This window comes from Emys orbicularis, chromosome 1 (assembly GCF_028017835.1).
Source record: "Emys orbicularis isolate rEmyOrb1 chromosome 1, rEmyOrb1.hap1, whole genome shotgun sequence".
NCBI classification, from domain to species: Eukaryota; Metazoa; Chordata; order Testudines; family Emydidae; genus Emys; species Emys orbicularis.
In genome coordinates, this window is record NC_088683.1 from 127113415 (window position 1) to 127135974 (window position 22560).

Below are 22560 nucleotides of genomic sequence, written 5' to 3' on the forward strand. Positions count from 1 at the left end.
ATGACAGAGGATAATTGCCCTGTTCTGTTCATTCCCTCTGAAGCTTCTAGTATAGGCCACTGACAGAAGACAGGATACTGGGCAAGATGGACCATTGATCTGACCCAGTATGGCCATTTTTATGTTCTTATATTAAAGAGATCTCTTTACACTTATCTGAGAAAGAGACAGGATGAAGGGGACTTAACTTGGTTATTCAAAATGATGAAAAGGCATAAAGAAAAAAGACCAGACACTCCGTTTTACTGCATCATATGAGAACAAGGAAATGGTCAATAAAGTTAATGGCTGGAAAATTATTATTGAGGCAAATCTTGAAGTCCTTACGCCAGGCCAGACTGTCCTGATTTGGATTGTAGCTCATATCTTCCTTCCTAGCCTCACCCATCATGCACTGGTCAGCCACAATTGCTCACAGATGGCTAGCAACACTAGAAGGGGAAGAGAGGGAGAAGCTGGGGGGTAAACAAAGTGATGGCTATCTAACAGGTCTGGCCCTTGACATCGGGGGGAGCAGTCTACTCCTATTTCTCCCCAATGCAAGGGGTGGAATAGTGACTGTGCTTTATGATGGAATTCTATCCATAACCAGGACCGGCTCTAGGCACCAGCAAAGCAAGCACGTGCTTGGGGCGGCACAATTCCAGGGGCGGCATTCCGGCCACAGTTGCACTCTTGGAGCTTGGAGAGGCAAAAAACCTAGAGCTGGCCCTGTCCATAACACTGGGTCTCTTTTTGGAAAGGACCATTGGCATGAACAGGGGGCAATAGCTCATCTGGAAAGCCATTCTAATCATTAATGTTACACCAGGGATAGCAGTGGAGTCACTCCTGATGTACACTGGTATGAGAGGAGAATCAGACCCAAAGTGGGCACCAAGGAATTGGATAGCTCATCAGGGAACGATGCACTTGTGTCTGCTCTGAGTTCTGTGAAAAGGTTGTGACTTTGAGGGGATTGTCAAGTATCAGAGGGGTAGCCGTGTTAGTCTGGATCTGTAAAAAACAACAAAGAGTCCGGTGGCACCTTATAGACTAACAGACGTATTGGAGCATAAGCTTTCGTGGGTGAATACCCACTTCATCAGACGCAGTGGGTATTCATCTGACGAAGTGGGTATTCACCCACGAAAGCTTATGCTCCAATACGTCTGTTAGTCTATAAGGTGCCACAGGACTCTTTGTTGCTTTTTGAGGGGATTGTGATGCTGAGGCTGCACTCTGGGTTCCCACTCCCAACTTACAGGAAAGAGATGGAGGAGAGGGAGGCCTGGCCTGCCAGACTGCCTGGAGAAGCCTTGGTGGGGTTATAGAGTAGCATGGAAGAACAGTGGGGAAGGTGGAAGGAGAGGGAGTGTAACAGTTCAGGGCAACTGCACCTGTATTTCCCCCTCTATGGTCCACCAAGGACACCCACTCTCAGGCTTCCGGCTCTACAGGCAGCTGTCATCTCTCTTGGGCGGAGATATTTGTGTCACTCCCTCCTGACGAGGGTATTTCCAGGCTGCACAGTTCCCTGCCTACACTGTGAATTCCCCAATAAGTCAGACTGCCTAAGCAGGCCTGCCTTGCTTTTCTTCTCAGAAGCTATAAGCAGTGTAATTGCCCACAGTTACAAGGTAACACAGCTTTTTCAAAGCAAGAACATTTATTCTGGAGATGAAAGCATTACAGAGAAAATATATTAAAAAGAACCTACAAACATGCGAATAAGCTTACCAGAGATCACCCCAGTTCCAACAAGGGCTCCAGTAGGAGTCAGCCCTTCATATCCCACCAGACTGTTTCTCTGTGGTTACAAGTTCCTGATGGCATTGGCTCAGAACAAGCACTCCCATGAATCTGTGGGCTACTCCTTTATACACTTTGGCCCTCTGATCTTGTCCTCATTTAACTGGTGATCAGCAGACAAAGGTCCCCTCCTCAGGGTGAAGATTCAAAAGGCTGAGTTCTTGCATAACCAAGGGGTACATTTGCAAACAATTCCTAGAGATTTCCTGGGAAACCCACTTAACTTTAAAAGTTCATTCTTGTCCAGCCCATTGTTTCAAATAGTCCTTTGAAGCTCATAACACTTCTCATTATATTAGCCATGTCTTCCCCCTAGAGACATTACATACAATCCCACAACAATACATAAACATTTGCATTTTTAATACAAAGAACTCCTAAAATAGTTTAACTTAATTCAATACAAATGTTGGCATACTGTGGGGATACGTTTAACTTAATTCAATGGGGTTTGTCCAGGATATAACAGGAAATTGCCATATGTGCTACAGGGAGAAGCACTAGTGGAAAATCATAGAAGTCACAAAATCTGTGATTTTATCAAACTTTGCCATGATTTAAGTATGACATTTCCCAAAATATATAGCCTGACAAAACAGCTCCCCTAGGGGTGGGTGACTGAGCAATTCCTCTCTAGTTTGCTGGTTAAGAGACTGAAATGTATTGTCCTATGTTGATTCTGCAGTGGCCTGTGTGAAAGGAATTGTAGTTATGCAGGTGTATATATCATAAAACTACCACCACAGCTGGCACAAATTGACACCCTTGCTGGCAGAGATGCCATGCACTGACAGGATCTGAAAACTGAGCTAAACTTCCCACCCTCATACATAGTCCCTCCAAGTCTAGGTTGAGGCACTCTGGCAAAGTATTGTATTGTTGCTGCTGCCTCTGTTTGGTGTATAACAATAATAACAAACAACAAACCCCAGGACATTAGTCTTCTGAGCCCTCCCTCACCATTCACCAGCACTCGGTTCACTAACAAATTAAATAATCAGTGTTTTGTTTTTGTTGAAGAGGGAGCAGGGACACATTTGAGGTTTTTCCTGGGTTTAAAATGATTTCGGACTCATGGAAAATCTCATGCCCCTTTATAAATCACTCTAGCCTCCCCATCACTCCTCCTCCCTCTGTGCTATGTTTAGTGCTGTCCTAATATCCCCATGGTGTGTGTGTTTCATTTACTATCCTTAGCCACCCCAAAGGACGTTATTGAAAGACCCTATTTGCCAAAACAAACCTCACCCATTGGAAAATTTATTTCCTATCATCTTTCTCCCATGAACCTAGAAACTCCCAAGTGCAGAGGCACGAGGAATGTGTGCTTGGCCACTCCCCCATCATCAATCATATAAATTGATAGGATTAAGCGCTTGTCCCTAATATGAATAAGTGCTTATACTTTGGCCAGACCAGTTATTTCACTTTAAGAATTAGCATAGCTTTGGTGACAGAAGAGTTTTTGACTGTGGCTGAAATAAATGTTTGGCCCATGCCTTCTAAGGCAGTAGGTCAATGTCATTGCATGTTCCTTTAGTGCATTCGCATAATAAGAGTTACATTGATTAGTGTGTCCATTCCTTATGGAGTTGGCTCAGCTTCTTCCCACTGCCTGTTGAAGAGGCTCCTGTCACACTGCGTGGTGATAAACTCTGGATTTGGATATACTGTAAAGGGCTTTTCATAGCCACGCTTCTCTCACCAGTTGGTTGGGCTTTCCCCTTTGCTCCATGCCCCTGGGGTGAAGTGAAGACTGAGGCAGCCCCAAAAGGCTAATGAGTAACTATGCAGATTATTTTTTTTAAAGAATAACATAGCAAGAATAGCATGCGTTCTGCAAGCCACAGAGCTCTTGCTGGTGGATTGCAGAGAGCTGGTTAGTCACGTGGTGTCAGCTCTTCTCCTCATTTCCAGTTGCTCTTATTGCAATAAAATAAAGTTTGAAAATGCATTGACTACTTTCATACTGTTCTTTTTTCCATGCAAATAATTGCCACAAGGATGCTATGCAATCCAAAAGGGAGTGGAGGTAGTCCATGCAATCATGAAGTTTGAGTATTCTGATCCGGTGATCGAAGCACAGATCATTACAAGTTTACCCAAGGAAATCTGGCATTCACTCATTGTCTTTTTTTTTTTTTAAAGCGTACAGAAGCTGAATGAATTTCTCATAAGTGATGAGATTGGAGATGACAGCTGGAGAAGTGCAGAAAGCTCTGTGACCTATGAATCCTGTAAGAAGCATACAGGACTTGTAAGTTCTCTTTTCTGACATGGCAGCTCAAAAAGGGGGAGACAGCATGGCCAACTGGAGTGGCTGCTGACCTGGGACTCAGGAGACCTGGGTTTTGAGCCTGGCTTTGCCACTCACCAACTGTCTGACTTGGGGAAGTCATTTTATCTCTCTGTGCTTCCAGTTTCTTTCTATCCTTTGCCTATCTTGCTTGCTTAGTGTGTGAGGTCCTCAGGAAAGGGGCTCACATTATGTGTTTTTACAGTGGGGCAGGCCCCTGCTCTTACTTAAGCATTAATAAAAAAGAAAAATGTTAAGAAATGACTTGATTGATGTAGCATTCAGACTTGGCCCTCTCAGTTTTAGTTTATTGTTCTAAATATCCCATGTAGCCTTCATATTGTTACAAGTATTGAATTCTTTCTTTACTTTACCACCCATGATGTGCCAGATTCTTTCCAGACATTCAAGTAGGGTCAGTCACTGCTTCGAGGAGCTCACAATCTAAAGACAGACAAAAATTATGGGGGGAGGGAGAGGAAAGAATAAGCAATGTATGTAGAAGTCAGATTGATTCTCTGTAAGCAGCCCAGCAAGAGTGAGTCTTTAAGAGGGACTGAAACAGAGTAGGAGCTTTGCGGACAAGCTCAGGAAGGTTGTACCATGCCTAAATGGTCATGTGGAAGAAGTTACAGAGGCAACTGAGAAGCTAAGCTGACAAATGGGAGGATGAAGCTGGGTAGATTTGAAGAGGACCGGGAGCAACACTGAATTTAACAAAGAAGGATAAGGAGGGATGGGGCAGAATTATGTAGAGCACTGCAGATGCTGACAAGAAGTTTAAATTAGATAGTATAAAAAATGGGGGGATTTGAAGAGACTCCACTGACTTCAGAGGCAGTTGAGGGCATTCAGCCCCTTGTGAGAGACACTTAGCTCCTCACAGTGTTGTGCCTTTGTTACAACACATGTTGAAATACCCTGTTACTATTCACATGTTCTTCTCTTGACCTAGATTGGTAGGAGGGAAGGGAACAGGCTATTTTGTTTCAAAGGAACCTGAATGTTGTCATCTTATGAGAATTTCAACTTCTCTTCTTTCTGTGCTTTTTCATGTAGCATACCAAAGCTATAAACAGGAAACAGCCCTTAAGGCATCAGCTGGACAGCTATGAGCAGCCACCGAGGAGACAGCCACGTCCCTTCGAGACAGATGATATTGCAATCAAGGTAGTTTGAATTCATGGATTCATTCTTCACATGGAGGGGAGCCTCATGATCTGGAGTAAACTGGTAACAAAGTGCCCAAATCCTGCAGTCCTTCCAAATGCAAATCTTTCACTGCAAGATCAGGTGTAAAATACTTGGATAAAAGTGTGCTCAAAATACACTTACACCAGGCTATTTGCTGGAAATCATCAGTTCCCTTTAATGCCTCTATTTTTTCTCAGTAGCAAGTGATATTGTGATTCTGAAAGAACAAGAACCACATGATCAAATATACTATAGGTTCTTCTTTTAGTTCCCCCTGCTAGCCCACTCCTAGACTCAAAGCTTTTGTACCATAAGGTCATTTTTCACATTCATTGCTGATGTGGGTAAAGTTTTTGTCTGAACATGCACTAACTGTTCCCACAGGTTCTGACTAGATTCAGACTAAATAGATGCACAGGTTTCAAACACGCCCTTTGGTCCAAGTTCTGCCTATGGATGCCCTTCTTGTGTGAGGGAGAATAGCCCATAGCCCTGTTAACTTCAAAGGGAGTGTACAAATCCAAAGGCAAAATATGGCCCCAGTGTCTACTTTTTTTTGTCCTCTGTAAACCTTGTGAGTATCCTGTTTATACTCTGTGTGCTCCATCTCTTCCCTTGATATAATGCTGCATGGATTTTTCTCTGCAAGAGGTGATTGGGCCCATGAGTTTTACCTGGAGACTGTCCCTTTAATAAAGGGATGTTCATATAATATATGCACGAGTTGTTTTTCCTTCACAATCTTTGCGTTGTTTTGCCATCTCCCCTTATTTGACTTGCACTTTTTCATGTGACCATACTTGAATATGTTTTATCACATTTTTTAAAGTGATCTTTTCCTTTTAATCCAGAACTAACAATTGTAAATTATTTATTGAGGTGTTTGCACTTCTAATATATGAAATTATTTTGTAGGTTACCAATGGATATTTTTCATGGGGAAGCGGCTTAGCCACATTATCCAATATAAACATCAGGATCCCAACAGGTAGGATTAATGTGCACCTTAAATGCTAAACATGTGAAACTGTGTATTTGCTGTAATGACCATTCCTTGCATACATAGTCCAAAGCACAAAGAAACATAGGATTGGAAGGGACCTCGTGGGTCATTGAGTCCAGTCTCCTGCTATCACAGGCAACTTTGTCATATGATCACATTAATAAATTTATCAAGATCCATCTTGGAACAAGTTAGGTTGTGTGCCCCCACTGCTCCACCCAAAAAATAAACATGAACAGATTGGTGTCAAGGTAACACCGACAGCCCCCAGTTGTCAGAGTGCAGGATTGAATCTAGGACCTCTGGAGCTTAGTGCATGAGCCTGTACTGCATGAGCTAAAAGCCAACTGCTTGTTAGCCAACACTGTAGAGCAGACTCATTAATTGCTCTCTAAGTGGTCTTGGTGCCACTAGGTGGGACAGAACACCACACCCAGAAGGTGTGTGGGTTACATCAAGAAATATAAAGAGAAGGATGTAAAAGGTTAAGAAATCTAGTTCATGGAACTATATCATAACTCCAAAGAACGAAAAAATAATGGATAGAAATAAAAATGTCCACACTGGGTCAGACCAATGATCCATCTAGCCCAGTATCTTGTGTTCTAACAGTGGCCAATGCCAGATGATTCAGAGGGAATGAATAGACCAGGGCAATCATCAAGTGATCCATCCCCTATTGTCCAGTCCCAACATCTGACAGTCAGTGGCATTGGGACACCCAGAGCATGGGATTGCATCCCTGACCATCTTGGCTAATAGACACTGATGGACCTACCCTCCATGAACTTACCTAATTCCTTTTTGAACTCAGTTATAGTTTTGGCCTTCACAATATCCACTGGCAATGAATTCCACAGGGTAACTGTTCATTATGTGAAGAAGCACTTCCTCGTGTTTGTTTTAAACATATGGCTAATAATGAAAAAAATTGCCAGTTTCAAAACAATAGGTCTACTTGGCCATCAGTGCATGTGTATATAAATAAAACAGACAACAGCATAACTAAGGCCAGTACTGAGAGGAATTTTAAACAGGCTAATCACACAAAATGGTAGTTATTAAAAAGTGCCAGAGGTGTTAAAATACGCCCCCCCCCACACACACACACAATTTGGCAAGACAAACCCACATAGGAAACTTGGGGTATTGTTATTAATTTTAATAATTATTACTATAAAACTTTGGTTCCCAAGATCGGTCTCTCAATAAATCACTCAGTGTTGTTTTTTTTAATATATATATTCCAGCAGGTTTATACAGTACACTTACATCATGGAGATACTGTATGCCTGAACCTTTTCTTTCAAAATTAGCTCACAGGTGGATACATGCGAAATTGCCATTCAGAGAATATAAAGGGTAGCAACAACTGCAGCAAGCTATTTTTAATTTTAACTGGATTAGTGTTCTATCATTTGGTTCTCCTTTCTTTATTTGGTTTATGATTATTATAGGTCAGATGACAATGATTGTGGGTCAAGTTGGCTGTGGGAAGTCTTCACTTCTTCTGGCTATACTTGGTGAGATGCAGACTCTGGAAGGAAAAGTTCACTGGAACAAGTAAGTTTCCAATAGCTTCTAATTGCTGTTTTAATTTTAAGCACCAACACCTCATAATAAGAAATGTAGAACATGTTAAATCATCATCCAAAATCCTCCCTGCAAGCCTTTACCAGTACATTCACACCAGATCTATTGTGATGCAGCTGGTGATGTTTCATTTGTGACAGAAAGTGAGAGCTTGAGCTGGGCAAATAATTGATTTTTCAGTTCAATGGCAGTTCTGAAATTTTTTTTAAAAAATGCTTTGGGTTGAACCAAACCTGAAATATTTCAGCATTTTTAGTGAATCAAGAAAGCCTGTTTTGGGTCTGTTCCAGAGTGTGAATTTGAACCTAGGTCTCCTATATCCCACCTCAGTGCCCTCACCACTGGGCTAAATATTATTAGGGGTATTAGGGAGAGAGAAAGGGAAGGAGAGACAGCAACCAGCACCACCAGCACCACCTCTATCACCGCTCCTCTTCCTCCTCCAACCATTTTGTGAAAGGCTGAAACTATTCATGTCAGATTCACAAATAGTCTTGGGCTGATCAAAACTGTATTTTTCATCAAATAAACTCTTAGTCTGAAAAAATTCACCCCGCCCCAGTGGTAGATTTACAGCATGGTGCTTGAAGGAAGGGATGGAAAGGGAATCTGAATATAGTTAAAACCAGTTGAGTAGTTAGTCTCAAATACACTGACCTTATTTTATGACCTAAGTGGAAAGAATCAATTACTCTATGCATGGGTGTCGGGTATAATAGGCCAGGGGATGCTAAGCCTCCCCAAACCCAAGTGGTGGCCCTGCCCACACTCCACCCCAAGTCCCCGTCCTTGCTCCACCTCTCCCCAGAAGCCAGTGGGGGCTCAGCTTGGGCCCGTGACCCGGAGCTTGGGGCTCGGGCTGGCCAGCAACTCGGGGCAGTTCAGGCCACAGTCGGAGTCTCGGGGCTATTCTGGCTCTGGGCGAGGGGGAGTGGGTTAGAGGTGGGGCCTCAGGTGTGTGAGGGGGGGTAAGGCTGGGGCCTCGGGTGGGGGGGCAGAGGGCTAGCCTCTGTGAATGAGGGGTTCACCCACTGCCCATGACTCTAAGTGTAAAACATGTGCTATACAGTACAGTGTAATGCATCTGGGGTGAAATCCTGGCTCCACCGAAGCCAATGGGAGCTTTGCCATTGACTTCAGTGGAGTCAGGATTTCACCGCTGGTGTGTGATCTTCATCCGTTGAGCATTCTTTCCATGTCCATTCCATCTCAGACTTGCCATGATGCAAGTACATTGGTCTATAACACTGGTCTACAATTTTTGAGAAGTCGTCTGCTTCAGAGATAAAATGTGCTATTTATTATGTATTTTGAATTCAAATATGACAATTAAAACAACTGATTGGCTACTGTTTCTAAGATATTTAAGTTTTTACATTTTATGTCTATGTATATTGTGTAGATAGTAGAGTTTTAATCATAAATTGTAAACCTAGGTCTTTTCATGTGTTTATGGTTGCTTTACATGATAATATTTCACCTGTCCTGTTTATGTAACACTTTAAAAATCAGCAAAAGGGTTGTATAAATAAAATTTATTATGAAACAAAAGGCAACAAACTATTCTGTACATAGTTTAGTCCTATTCAGTGTCTACTCGGCGCTTCTTGGCTTGTCTCTTGTATTCATTAAATGGAGCATCTCTTGTCACTGTCCAGCAATAGTCTGCAAGCATTGATGGGCTCCATTTGCCCTGATAGCGTTTCTCCATTGTTGCAATATCCTGGTGAAATCGCTCGCCGTGCTCGTCGCTCACTGCTCCGCAGTTCGGTGGGAAAAAATCTAGATGAGAGTGCAAAAAATGTATCTTTAGTGACATGTTGCAACCAAGGCTTTTGTATGCCTTGAGGAGGTTTTCCACCAACAACCTGTAGTTGTCTGCCTTGTTGTTTCCGAGAAAATTTATTGCCATTAACTGGAAGGCTTTCCATGCCGTCTTTTCCTTGCCACGCAGTGCATGGTCAAATGCATCATCTCGAAGAAGTTCATGAATCTGAGGACCAACAAAGACACCTTCCTTTATCGTAGCTTCACTTAACCTTGGAAATTTTCCACGGAGGTACTTGAAAGCTGCTTGTGTTTTGTCAATGGCCTTGACAAAGTTCTTCATCAGACCCAGCTTGATGTGTAAGGGTGGTAACAAAATCTTCCTTGATTCAACAAGTGGTGGATGCTGAACACTTTTCCTCCCAGGCTCCAATGACTGTCGGAGTGGCCAATCTTTCTTGATGTAGTGGGAATCTCTTGCACGACTATCCCATTCGCAGAGAAAACAGCAGTACTTTGTGTATCCAGTCTGCAGACCAAGCAAGAGAGCAACAACCTTCAAATCGCCACAAAGCTGCCACTGATGTTGGTCATAGTTTATGCACCTCAAAAGTTGTTTCATGTTCTCATAGGTTTCCTTCCTATGGACTGCATGACCAACTGGAATTGATGGCAAAACATTGCCATTATGCAGTAAAACAGCTTTAAGACTCGTCTTCGATGAATCAATGAACAGTCTCGCTCATCTGGATCGTGAACGATGTTGAGGGCTGCCATCACACCATCGATGTTGTTGCAGGCTACAAGATCACCTTCCATGAAGAAGAATGGGACAAGCTCCTTTTGACGGTCACAGAACATGGAAACCCTAACATCACCTGCCAGGAGATTCCACTGCTGTAGTCTGGAGCCCAACAGCTCTGCCTTACTCTTGGGTAGTTCCAAATCCCTGACAAGGTCATTCAGTTCACCTTGTGTTATGAGGTGTGGTTCAGAGGAGGAGGTGGGAGAAAATGTGGGTCCTGTGACATTGATGGTTCAGGACCAGAAGTTTCATCCTCTTCCTCTTCCTCGTCTGACTCAAGTGAGAATGATTCTGGTGCATCAGGAACCGGCAGTCCTTCTCCGTGGGGTACTGGGCATATAGCTGATGGAATGTTTGGATAATGCACAGTCCACTTTTTCTTCTTTGACACACCTTTCCCAATTGGAGGCACCATGCAGAAGTAACAATTGCTGGTATGATCTATTGGCTCTCTCCAAATCATTGGCACCGCAAAAGGCATAGATTTCCTTTTCCTGTTCAACCACTGGCGAAGATTTGTTGCACAAGTGTTGCAGCATATGTGTGGGGCCCACCTCTTGTCCTGATCTCCAATTTTGCAGCCAAAATAAAGGTGATAGGCTTTCTTAACCATAGTGGTTATACTGTGCTTTTGTGATGCAAAAGTCACTTCACCACAAACATAGCAGAAGTTATCTGCACTGTTCACACAAGTACGAGGCATCTCTGATCACTTTGGCTAAACAGAAATGTGTCCCTTTGCAAAATCAAACACTGACAAATAAGAGAGCACGACACTGTATGATTTCTAGAGCTGATATAGGGCAATTTGTTCAGCAGAGTGATGTAAGCTTCGTTATGATTGCATCATCCATGACTTCTAGGAATAAGATGATGCAATTCATATCATGTATGACGCAATACCAGCTTCAGATTGCATCATTCATTGTTTTGCCTAAAAAGCAAGTACTGTCCAAACCCAGTCATAGATTTATTCATAGATCCAGTCAAAGATGTATTTTAGTCATTTCTGGTTTAAATTGAGATCCCTTCCCTTTATAACTCACTTATCCTCCGCCATTCCCAAGTCAAGGGTCGTATATACTGACCCAATAGCATATCTTGAAAACTAGAGCCAATCAACAATTTTAAGCATCATTTTCGTTCTCAGTGACCCAGAATTAGTAAAGTTTGACTACATTTATTTCAGAAGCATTTTGGCTGTAGAGCAGTGTAATTTGCCTTAGCAAACAGTGACACCAGTGGCAGTAGCATTGCTTCAGACACTTTTCAAAACCTTTTTACATTTTTGTAGCTTTGTATTACTAGGGGTTGATGCATTTTTTGAAAATTCAAAATTTCAGTGAATTTTTTTTTGACCGGCTTCGCTTATTATACAAGTGTCCTTACCATTTGTTTCTCCATCCTGTGGCTGTGGTGGTTGTTGATGTATAGGACCAACTTTGTGGGTGTATTTGAATTGTTTACCACACCAAAAAGTTGGAATACACCTTAAGATGAGTACCACTTATGGCTTGAAACAGATCTGAATAGACACAAATTTTAAGAAAGTTCAGATCCTGATTTGGATCCAAAATTTGTGGATGGCCTTGTCATTTTAAAACAGGCTGATTCAAAAGCCTGGATCCAATCATACTCAGATGTTGGAAAAATTTGGAGAAAGCGCTGGACATAAAGTTCGTGTCTCTGGACCATCTTTATTTTTAACTAATGCTATAATTAAATATCTTCTTATAGTACGGGATATGCATTTATATACTGACTACTGATCTTATCTTCAAACGGAGAAAAAAAATGTGAACTGCATTCATCGTTTGACACTTTGAAATGACATCATGCTTTGGAAGTATGTTTCATCAGATGGCTTTGCTGACCAGTAATGTTTCACACAGTGCTACTCAAACCTATGAAATGGCTGTGAAAAAATTCCTCTATCCCCACCAAAGAAAACAAGGATAAATGAAAGGGATGGGGTATTTCACAAAGCTAAAGGACAAAGCCATATTCTAGTTTTGGATTAATGTCTAAACCTAAGTAGGCTGATCTTTACAGTTTTCACATTACCGTGCTACAGGTAGCATGTAGAGGAGGGCATGCCAAAAATCTCATTGAATCTGATTTGTTCAAGGGCCATGCTGAGCACCAGCACAGAGTAAGTAGAGGATGATATTCCTGGTTGGATTTTTTGGAATTCACATCTATGGAAGCAGGATGAGATACCCACTCCAGAGGTGAAAGTAAGCTGGTATGGTCTGGTACGGTGTACCAGCAAGAGTGGCGGCCGGAGCCCTGGGCCCTTTAAATCAACGCCAGAGCCCCAGGATAGCAGCGGCAGCCGGGAGCCCTCGGGCTCCAGCAGTGATTTAAAGGGCCCGGGGATTTAAAGGCCCCGCCCCTTCCGCCCGAGGCCCTACCCCTTCTGCCCAAGGCCCCCGCACCTTGTTCAGGACCCCAGCCCTGTTTACCAGTAAGTCCCTTAAGTTACTTTCACCCCTGCCCACATCCCTTGTGTGTGATTGAATGGGGGGGGGCTCTGTACTAGCTGAGAAGAGGCAACTGAGGAGAAAGCTGCTGGGAGAGGCTGGGGGGCCCTACAGTGGACCCACAGTCATGCAGAACTAATGTCTGAGAATCCCTGTATAGGGGGCTCTGTAGGATAGCAGCAACTCTTGCAGCTCCTAGTTTGGGAAGGTGGATGTGGAGGGGATGTGCTGCAACCCACTTCATGGCCTGTGATTTTGGAGATGAATTCTGTTCTCCCAACTCTCCCACCCAAAGCTCATGTCCTTGGGTTTTGTCTGTGGAAGGAGGGATGAATTTCACCCACAGTGATCAAAATGGCATGGCCCATTCTTTGAATATTTATCTGTTTGATCATTTCCCCAAAAAGCAGCTTTTTCGAGCTCGATAGTTTTCTTCTTCCTGTCCATGTGTGGCAGAAGCAGTACTAGCCCACTGGGGGCTCTAAGCAGAAATATTCCCCCCCCCCAACACATAATAAAAGGTGAATAGGGGCCCCCTTGAACTGCTCGGAGCCCTAAGCAATTGCTTAGTCTGCTTATGCCTAGAACCTGCTCTGATGTGTGGAATTGGTTTGGTTCCATAGTTGTGTGTCACTGTCTGCTGTGCTAACACACATGATCTCGCTGGAATAATCGGTATAGTTAGAACCCATGGAAGAATAACTTTTGTTAAAGGAAATAGAAGAAGAGAGTTGGGTGTCAATTAGAATACATGACCTACAGTAATAACACTAGTCACCATTTATTTATTTAAAACATTTAAGGAGGATATTCCTTTGAGATGAGTCATTTCATTTGTAAGGGGTGGGTAAAAAGAGGCAGCAATTCATATTTACATCATTCCAGTCACCATCTTCAAAAGCATCACCTTATAAACATTCTGATACACTATGTAAATCTCTAGACAGCAAAGTTAAATCATACCATGTGAGTTGCAATTCTTACTGATAACAAGCAAGCTCTACAATACTGCATCTCTAGAGGAGCCAACTTTAATCTCGGTTTGGCAATCTTAAAGAAGTTGTTATTTCATCTTTGCACCCACTCCTGAGAGGTGCTGGGCACCTGTAACTTCCCTTTGATGCTACTGACTTGGAATGCAGATGCTCAGTTCTTTTTAGGATTGGTCCCTAAGGTTGTTACTCTTTCCAAGAGTTGTAACTTTTGAAATAGCAATGAAGATGAATGGATAAGTAAACCATCACCAACACATTTTGCCCAGGGGGAAGAAAAAGAAAAAGTTCAGAGAAGGGCAACCAAAATGATTAGGGGTTTGGAACGGGTCCCATATGAAGAGAGATTAAAGAGGCTAGGACTTTTTAGCTTGGAAAAGAGGAGACTAAGGGGGGATATGATAGAGGTCTATAAAATCATGAGTGGTGTGGAGAAAGTGAATAAGGAAAAGTTATTTACTTATTCCCATAATATAAGAACTAGGGACCACCAAATGAAATTAATGGGCAGCAGGTTTAAAACAAATAAAAGGAAGTTCTTCACACAGCGCACAATCAACCCATGGAACTCCTTGCCTGAGGAGGTTGTGAAAGCTAGGACTATAACAGGGTTTAAAAGAGAACTAGATAAATTCATGGAGGTTAAGTCCATTAATGGCTATTAGCCAGGATGGGTAAGGAATGGTGTCTCTAGCCTCTGTTTGTCAGAGGGTGGAGATGGATGGCAGGAGAGAGATCACTTGCTCATTACCTGTTAGGTTCACTCCCTCTGGGGCACCTGGCACTGGCCACTGTCGGTAGACAGGATGCTGGGCTGGATGGACCTTTGGTCTGACCCAGTATGGCTGTTCTTATGTTCTTATGAAGATGTGCCCGATCAATGATACGTGCAGACACTCAAGCACACATCACCTTTGTGTCTTGTAAAATACACTTTCCAAGGCACTCTGCATAATAATGCTCTGTCACCGTGGTATTTAGGAATGCCATTAAGGCTTTGTCTACACTACCCACCTTTTAGTGACACAGCTGTGCTGCTACAGCCGTGCCACTAAAAGGCACACCGTGTAGCTGCTGTTTGTCGGCAGGAGAGAGCTCTCCCGCTGACAAAAATCTTCCACCCCCAACGAGCAGCAGTGGCTTTGTTGGCAGGAGAGTTCTCCTGCCGACAAAACACTATTCACACCAGCGCTTTTTGTCTATAAAACGTTTGTTGTTAGAGGGGGTCGGGGTGTGTGTGTTTTTTTAACACCTCTGAACGACAAAAGTTTTGCTGACCAAGTTCCAATGTTGACAAAACCCAAAATTGTTCTGTCTGTGAAACCAAACAGGTAACTTGACTGACTTCTTTGTTCATTGCAACCTATAATGTGGTGCTGTGTTATAGCTCACAAACACGGAAGTGTTTTGCTGATAATTTCAGACTTCCTAATAGAGAGGTGAATACAGGAGGATACCTCAAGCATTGATTAAATGAATCCTGTTGCTGTATTTTACAAAATCATAATAAAAGTTCTAATTACTTTCTTAATGCCCTTCCCATGTAATTCTGCATACATGAGTTACTATATCTGCTGATCCAGGAATATGCAAAGGGATGAGATACAGAAACCTCAGCAATAGTAATGTAGGTACAGTACCACTGGGCTGAATTCTTCCCTCAATTGCACTGATGTAAATCTGACGTAATTCATCTGGATTTATATTGGTCAGAGTAGATTTTGGCCCATTGTGGCCAAAATCAGCCCTTGGATAAACTAGTGCAACTCTGATAGCAGTGAGAGCTGTACCTACTTCCTCCAGGGATGAAACTGGGCATGTATGTTAGGGGGAAAAAGAGAAAGAGTTTCAATGCACCTTCCCTTTAGAGAACTTGCCCAGGACAGGCTTTATGCGTAGGGTGCTACCAAATTCAGGGTCCATTTTGGTAAATTTCACGGTCATAGGATTTTAAAAATTGTAAATTTCATGATTTCAGCTATTTAAATCTGAAATTTCATGGTGTTGTAATTATAGGGGTCCTGACCCAAAAAGGAGTTATGTGTGTGTGTGTGGGGGGGGGGCGGGTGGAGCAGAGGGGTCTCAAGGTTATTGTAGGGGGATTGTGGTACTGCTACCCTTACTTCTGTGCTGGTGCTGGTGACAGCGCTGCCTTCAGAGCTGGGCAGCTGGATAGTGACGGCTGCTGGCCGGGAGCCCACCTCTGAAGGCAGAGCCACCGCCAGCAGCAGCACAGAAGTAAGGGTGTCAAGGTATGATATTGCCACCCTTACTTCTGCGCTACTGCTGGTGGGACGCTGCCTTCAGAGCTGGGCACCCAGCCAACAGCCGTCACTCTCCGGCCACCCAGCTCTGAAGGCAGCACAAAAGTAAGGGTGGCAGTACCGTGACCACCCTAAAATAACCTTGTGACATTCCCCCCTCCCCCCCGCAACTCTCTTTTGGGTCAGGACCCCCAGTTTGAGAAACGCTGGTCATCCCCATGAAATCTGTATAGTATAGGGTAAAAGCACATAAAAGACCAGATTTCATGGAGGGGGGGACGGGACGGGACATCAGATTTCACAGTCCTTGAGGTGTTTTTCATGGATATGAATTTGGTAGGGCCCAGGGTATGGTATGGGCCAGGTTCTCTCCGGGGGTCAGCTTCCACATCATTCTGGGGTTGTAAGCCAGGGACAGGTGCTCTTTCCCATTGCACGTGCTGTGGTTTGCAGTAATCAAAAGCCTTAGATGTGAGGTTGGCTTCCAGCTGTTCTGATAAGTAACTGGCTGGACAGGCTTCCCATATAATGGGGCATGCGGGCTATCCAGAATCATTGTTAGAGTTCAGCCCTTTATGTAGGGCTGAGTTGGAAAGTTCCAATCCAGACTTTACAGAGGCATATCTAATTGCATACCACACACAGATGTGTGGTGTGGAGAGAACCAAATTCTCAGAAAATGCCAAGCAGATGGGGAGAGCAGCTAAGCAGAATGCTCCTTGCCCTCTGGATACACTCTACAGAGAGTAGAGGGTATGTAAGCCTCCCCTGTGCAAAGTATATGTGAGGGCCCAGAAACCAGGTGTAAAACATGGACAAAACAAGAGTTGGCGCAAACCCTTACTAATGGTGTCCTTTGACCCTATGCTGTGACAGACTGCAAGGAAAGTGATGGGAAGTAAGTGTCGTCAGAGGTCAGTATTAGCTGTGCCTTCCCTCAGCAGCACAACAAGTACAGCTCTGGACCATGGTTGCTACCACAGAAGGTTAGATAACACAGTGATGGGTGTTATAAAGACCTCCTAGAGGGATAAATAGGTAGATAGCCAATGTCAGCATGGCTACTAGTTCTGCCCTGGTTATGTGGAGAGGCTGGAAGGTAGTCCTCAGTGGAAGTTTCTCATGCAGCTGGAGGGCATCCATAGGATTGGGGCCCTGAATCTTCATTGCCCTGTTGAGCCTGTAGATTAAGTGGGAACTCTATAGTTCCACTGCAGTCATAGAGCTCCACTGCAGTCATAGAGCTCCACTGCAGTCATAGAGCTCCACTGCAATAGAGCTCCACTGCAGTCATAGAGCTCCACTGCAGTCATAGAGCTCCACTGCAGTCATAGAGCTCTAGCATTAATTTACTTCCCTCTGTATTTGTTTTGCTGGAGAACAAGGGCAGGGTTAGAGAGATGTTAGTGTTTTAAAAGGTCAAGTCAAGGATACCATGACAGGCTTAACTCTGGTGTAACTAACAGTGATCCGGTCTGGGGAAATGTGGATATTTTTTCAAATACAGAGGAAAAAGTAATACATGAACAAAATTAGATAAGTATTACAAATACCTGCACCCTTTTCATGGCATTATCATGCACTCCAGAACCTGAGCTTTGGACTACTGCCACGCACTGTACTTGTTTAGTTGTCGTACTTAAAGTATGTAGTTTGAGATGTAAACTTTCTACTAGTATAAAAGTAAAGGATCAAACCCTACAGCTCTTCTTTATTGAATCCGTGATTCAGCATAGCACATAAGTATATGCTTAACTTTAAACATGTGCTTTTGTCAAACTGAAGTCAGTAGAATTTAAGCATGTGCTTACGTACCTAGTTGAAGAGGGATAGTTTGCTGAACAGGGGGCTTAGAAGTCCCATTACTCATACAACTGATCTCATTGATTATAAGGGGAAATTTAGTTATTATAGTCTGTTCACTCTAGTAGTAAGCACCATAGCATTGGTCCCAAAGTTTTAAAAATTATTCTACCGTTGGCAGTTCCAGACGTATATGCTAGATGTATTTCCTCAGTCCTTCTCCCGCCACTTTGACTCACTGCTATTTGTTAAGGAAGAAGATCTGAGTTGTTGTTTTTTTAAATGAGAGATTCTAGTCTCTCTTTTTTTCCGTGGGACTAACTTCTTCCCTCTTTTTAATCTCAAAGGCCTCTATCTTCCTCTCTCGTACCTTGGAAATATCTTTCCATGGTAGTGAAGATAGGAATCTGTTTCTGAATAAAGAGACAGCTCTGGTTAGACAAGGTCCCGAGATAGCAACCGTGGCTCTTCCACCCTTCCAAAAAGGGAACAGTGGTTATTCATCTATGACCTCAGAACAACCTCTAGTTGCTGGTCCTGTAAATGTGCAGGCAATCCCAGAGCACCGCTCTTGCAGTCGAGTGTGGCACCACAGGTGTGCCACAACTTAATTTCCCCAAGTGGAGCAGCAAGAGCTATAAGTTTAGCAGCCTAGGGCCAGGAGAAGTCAACACACATTAACTAAAGGCTATATCCCTCTTAATAAGGCTTCAGCCCAGGAATCTTTACAACAAACAGGTCCTCATTCCAGGAATCACTACAATAATAATTTCATCAGGCCTCAGACTCAGGCTCCCAAATTTACTCTCCACACCCAAGTCTCTGCATCAGTTTAGGCTTGTACTCAGGGAGCAACTGCTCCTACTTAATGCAGCCTGCCTGGCTTCTCTACTGCACTCTGCCTGGTTTCTTCTCTCCCTGCTTCCTGTTCCTGTTAATATCACTGGTCGCGGGAGCAGCCAATGGGAGCTGCTTAGCCGGCACTCAGGGTGCGGGCAGCGTGCGGAACCTCCCTGGCTGCCCATGCGCAGGGACCTGGTGGCCACTTCCAGGAGCCGCAGGGAGCCTGCCTTAGCCCCGGGCCCCCGCTGTGCCGCCGACTGGACTTTTAACAGCTCAGTCGGTGGTGCCAGCCGGAGCTGCCAGGGTCCCTTTTCAACCGGGCATGCCAGTCAAAAACCAGATGCCTAGCAACCCTAGCTTCTAGCCTGGCAGACAGGCTGTCATTTACATCTCAGGCGTAAAATATTTCATCCAGAGGATCCAACTTACATGCCATACGCTCGAGGGCTTTTTTGAAATTTGTGCAAATAATGAATTCATAATGCCATTTTTAGCACTCCTAATGTCCGTTTTCATTTACCTGGCATAATCTTCCTCTTTTAGGTTGTACAAACTAGTGTTTCCAGTGAAGCATCACCATTCCTCACAATGAGCGGCACTACCATGCCTGACCTCCTTTGACTATTACCCCATAACATCAACCCTGTTAATGCTATTAATATAAGGGAGAGCTGTTAAGTCGTATACCTCATGATTGCTGTTGGATGCCCTTAAAAATCTACCATATAAAAATGTTCATTAGAGAATTTGGGCTGTGCAGAAGGGGACAGGTGGTGGTGGTGGAGTCAGTGGACTAATACAGCAGCATTTTATCTCTACTGAGCTGTGTTCAAAACCTAACCTGGCTCACGACTGAAAATGAGTTTAGTAATTTCAGCACACAGCCCATTTGTGCACATCTCAGAACCACACATGCAATCTGAGGTAGTTTGCCATTTGTTCATGGGACTCTCAGGGCTAGAAGAGCAGCAAGTGTTTTGCAGTACATTGACCAACCTGTGTGGGGAAGCTTATACAGTGCTCCATAGGCACCAACTCCATGGGTGCTCTGGGACTGGAGCACCCACGGGGAAAACATGGTGGATGCTGAGCACCCACCGGCAGCCCCCCTACCAGAACCTTCCCCTCCTCCCAGCACCTCCTGCCCACCAGCGGACCCCGCAGATCAGCGCCTACCGCCTTCCGTGGATCAGCTGTTTGGCGGTGTCAGGAGGCGCTGGGGCGGGGGAGGAGTGAGGGCATAGCATGCTCAGGGGAGGGGGTGGAACTGGGTGGAGAAGAGGTGGGGCAGGGACGGAGCGGGGGTGGGAAGAAGCAGGGCATGGTGGGGACTTGGGGGAAGGGGTGGAGTGGGGGCGGGGCTTGGGCGGAGCCAGGGGGAGCACCCCTCCACAGATTAGAAACTCTGCGCCTATGCAGTGCTCGCCAACCTTCTCTGTGTTCCAAGTGAGGGATATTAGTCCTTTACTTTAATAGGCATTAAACGACAATGATCCTTTTTAAAGTAATATTCTAATTACACTTAACTGCATGAATTCAATGATTATCCTATACAGGTATGTAATAAGGGCACAATAGGAAAGCCACAATTCCCTCCTACACATCACTAATGTAACCATTAAATGAAATCATTGGCTACACTAATTAGATTTTGCCTATTTGCCCTTTAAAAGAAAAAACAATGGATGAATTCAGCCATTCAAATGTGTACCTAACCTATTTTTCCCATATGTGAAATGTGCACATAAAAAGTTATTCTAACTATTTCCTGAATACTAAACATCATTTACCATAACTTACAGCATAAATGAAACTGATCCTTCTTGTGAAGCAACCAGAAGGTATTATTTCCATTTGCAGTGTATTTGATCAGAATCATTTGCTTCCTCGGAATCTCCTTGAACCTCCATCTTTGTATTTTTCAGTCATTTCCTTGTTTCCTCACCATGTTGGTGATAACTTTCTGGAAGATTAACTAGCAGTTTTGTTAAATGCAGTGGTTCCCAATCTTTTTTAGGCATATGCCAGTACACCTGTTTAAATGCCTGTCCATGAGAGGCGCCAAGCCTTTCCTGCAAAGTGTTAAGTGCTCTCAACTTTCGTTGACATCGCTGGGAGTTTAGGGCACTCAGCATCCTGCAGGATGGGGCCCACAGATGTCAAGTTGTGATGCTGAAGCCTGCAGCCTCCCATTTGCTTGTATGTTCTGTAACCAGCAGTGAATCCTGTGCTGCTCCATATCCTAGTCTCACAGTTGCGCACACAGTAAATGTGGGGTGGATGGCAACATTAAGTGGAAGCTCATCATTAAGGGGCCAGTGTTGTTCCTATTCAAGTATCTTTGGAGATGTAGCCAAAAATACCTAGCACAAATGGCAGAGGTACTATACCAGTAATTGCACACATACTTGTGGTTGGGAACCACTGTTATCTGATACCTGATAACCTAAGGAGAAATATTAACATAGTTGAGTAGATTTCTGGGTCTTCTACAAGTTATGGGATGATGCTGAATGCTTCTAACCAATATTTCTAACCAATACCATAGCACCCTCTCTCTCTCTATAGCAAACCACAGACACCTACTGTGTTAAATTAATGGTAAGGATGTAATCTGAAGCAACATACATGAAGACAATGATAATTAAGATTGACATTTCATCACTCAGTTCACATCTGCTTGCCTAAGTATTGCAGAAGTCTCAGAAAGGTGGCTGATATCACATAATCGTATCTGCCAGAATACATAAACAAAACAGTTAGAGTAAAGAGCAAAGTAGTCACATACTATATATTGAGGCACATTTCAAAGTATGCATTATATTTACTTAACAGACCTTCTGAATTAGTACAGAGTTGTTCTACTTTAGTGTATAATTTCAGTCCATTACAATGTTAACATGGACCTACATATAAGAAAAATAGCATCCGCTGAAAAATTGTATTGCAAGCACATGGTAGTTTAAAATAACAAACATACTAAAAGGCAATGAGGCAAATGGTCTGAAAACATCCATTTTATACACTATTTTCCAAGTAGCTGGTTTTGATGTTAGAAAACACTATTTCACCCTGGTACATTTTCTATTATTTTAATTTACTCATAATTTAACAATGGATGGAATGGTGGTTTTAGACATTTGCAATTTGCTATTGGACTTAAATTCCATATACCATCTCTGGCCCAGTAACAAGCCATTTAAAGCAGTGTCTAAGTAGTACAACCTGGAACATAGACCTTTAACTTCAGGACAGAGAGTGGATGCTTCTCTGATGTAACCTCTTCCTTTAAAGCTTTTGTCTTTTCTTTTGTTACAGTTCCTTTTATAGTACCTTACCTTCACCTTTGTTCTTTTTTAATGCATATTGTTAACTCTGTTCATAAGACACTTCAAGATAATCTATTTTATTGGTGTTGTTTTAATTTTTCCAGTAGAAACAGATATTCTGTGGCTTATGCAGCACAGAAGCCATGGCTGTTGAATGCTACAGTGGAGGAAAACATTATCTTTGGGAGTCCTTTTAACAAACAGAGGTAATTATCAATTTCCTTAGTGTTATGAAACCTAAGGGCTAGATTCCCTCCATGCCAGATGAGGAGGGGAGCAAAGAGGTGGAGAAAGAGGTGTAAAAGATCCTAAAGTCACCGAAGGGAGAGGACATAGTAGGCAATTACTGACATTTTCACTCCCAGGAGTGGACTGTAACAATGGGAACTGCTGAGGA

General features: G+C 43.4%; 1 protein-coding gene across 2 annotated transcripts in view; it reads left to right on the forward strand.

The window, feature by feature from the left end:
- The window catches only part of ABCC9 (ATP binding cassette subfamily C member 9), a 111108-nt gene that overhangs the window by 38188 nt on the left and 50360 nt on the right, over positions 1–22560 (forward strand). For both annotated transcript variants that reach the window (XM_065399835.1, XM_065399843.1), the window contains exons 13-18: positions 3940–4048; positions 5147–5257; positions 6197–6269; positions 7742–7847; positions 20637–20675; positions 22268–22369. In XM_065399835.1, coding sequence (XP_065255907.1) covers positions 3940–4048; positions 5147–5257; positions 6197–6269; positions 7742–7847; positions 20637–20675; positions 22268–22369 — 540 coding nt within the window. The remainder of the gene's footprint in view (positions 1–3939; positions 4049–5146; positions 5258–6196; positions 6270–7741; positions 7848–20636; positions 20676–22267; positions 22370–22560) is intronic.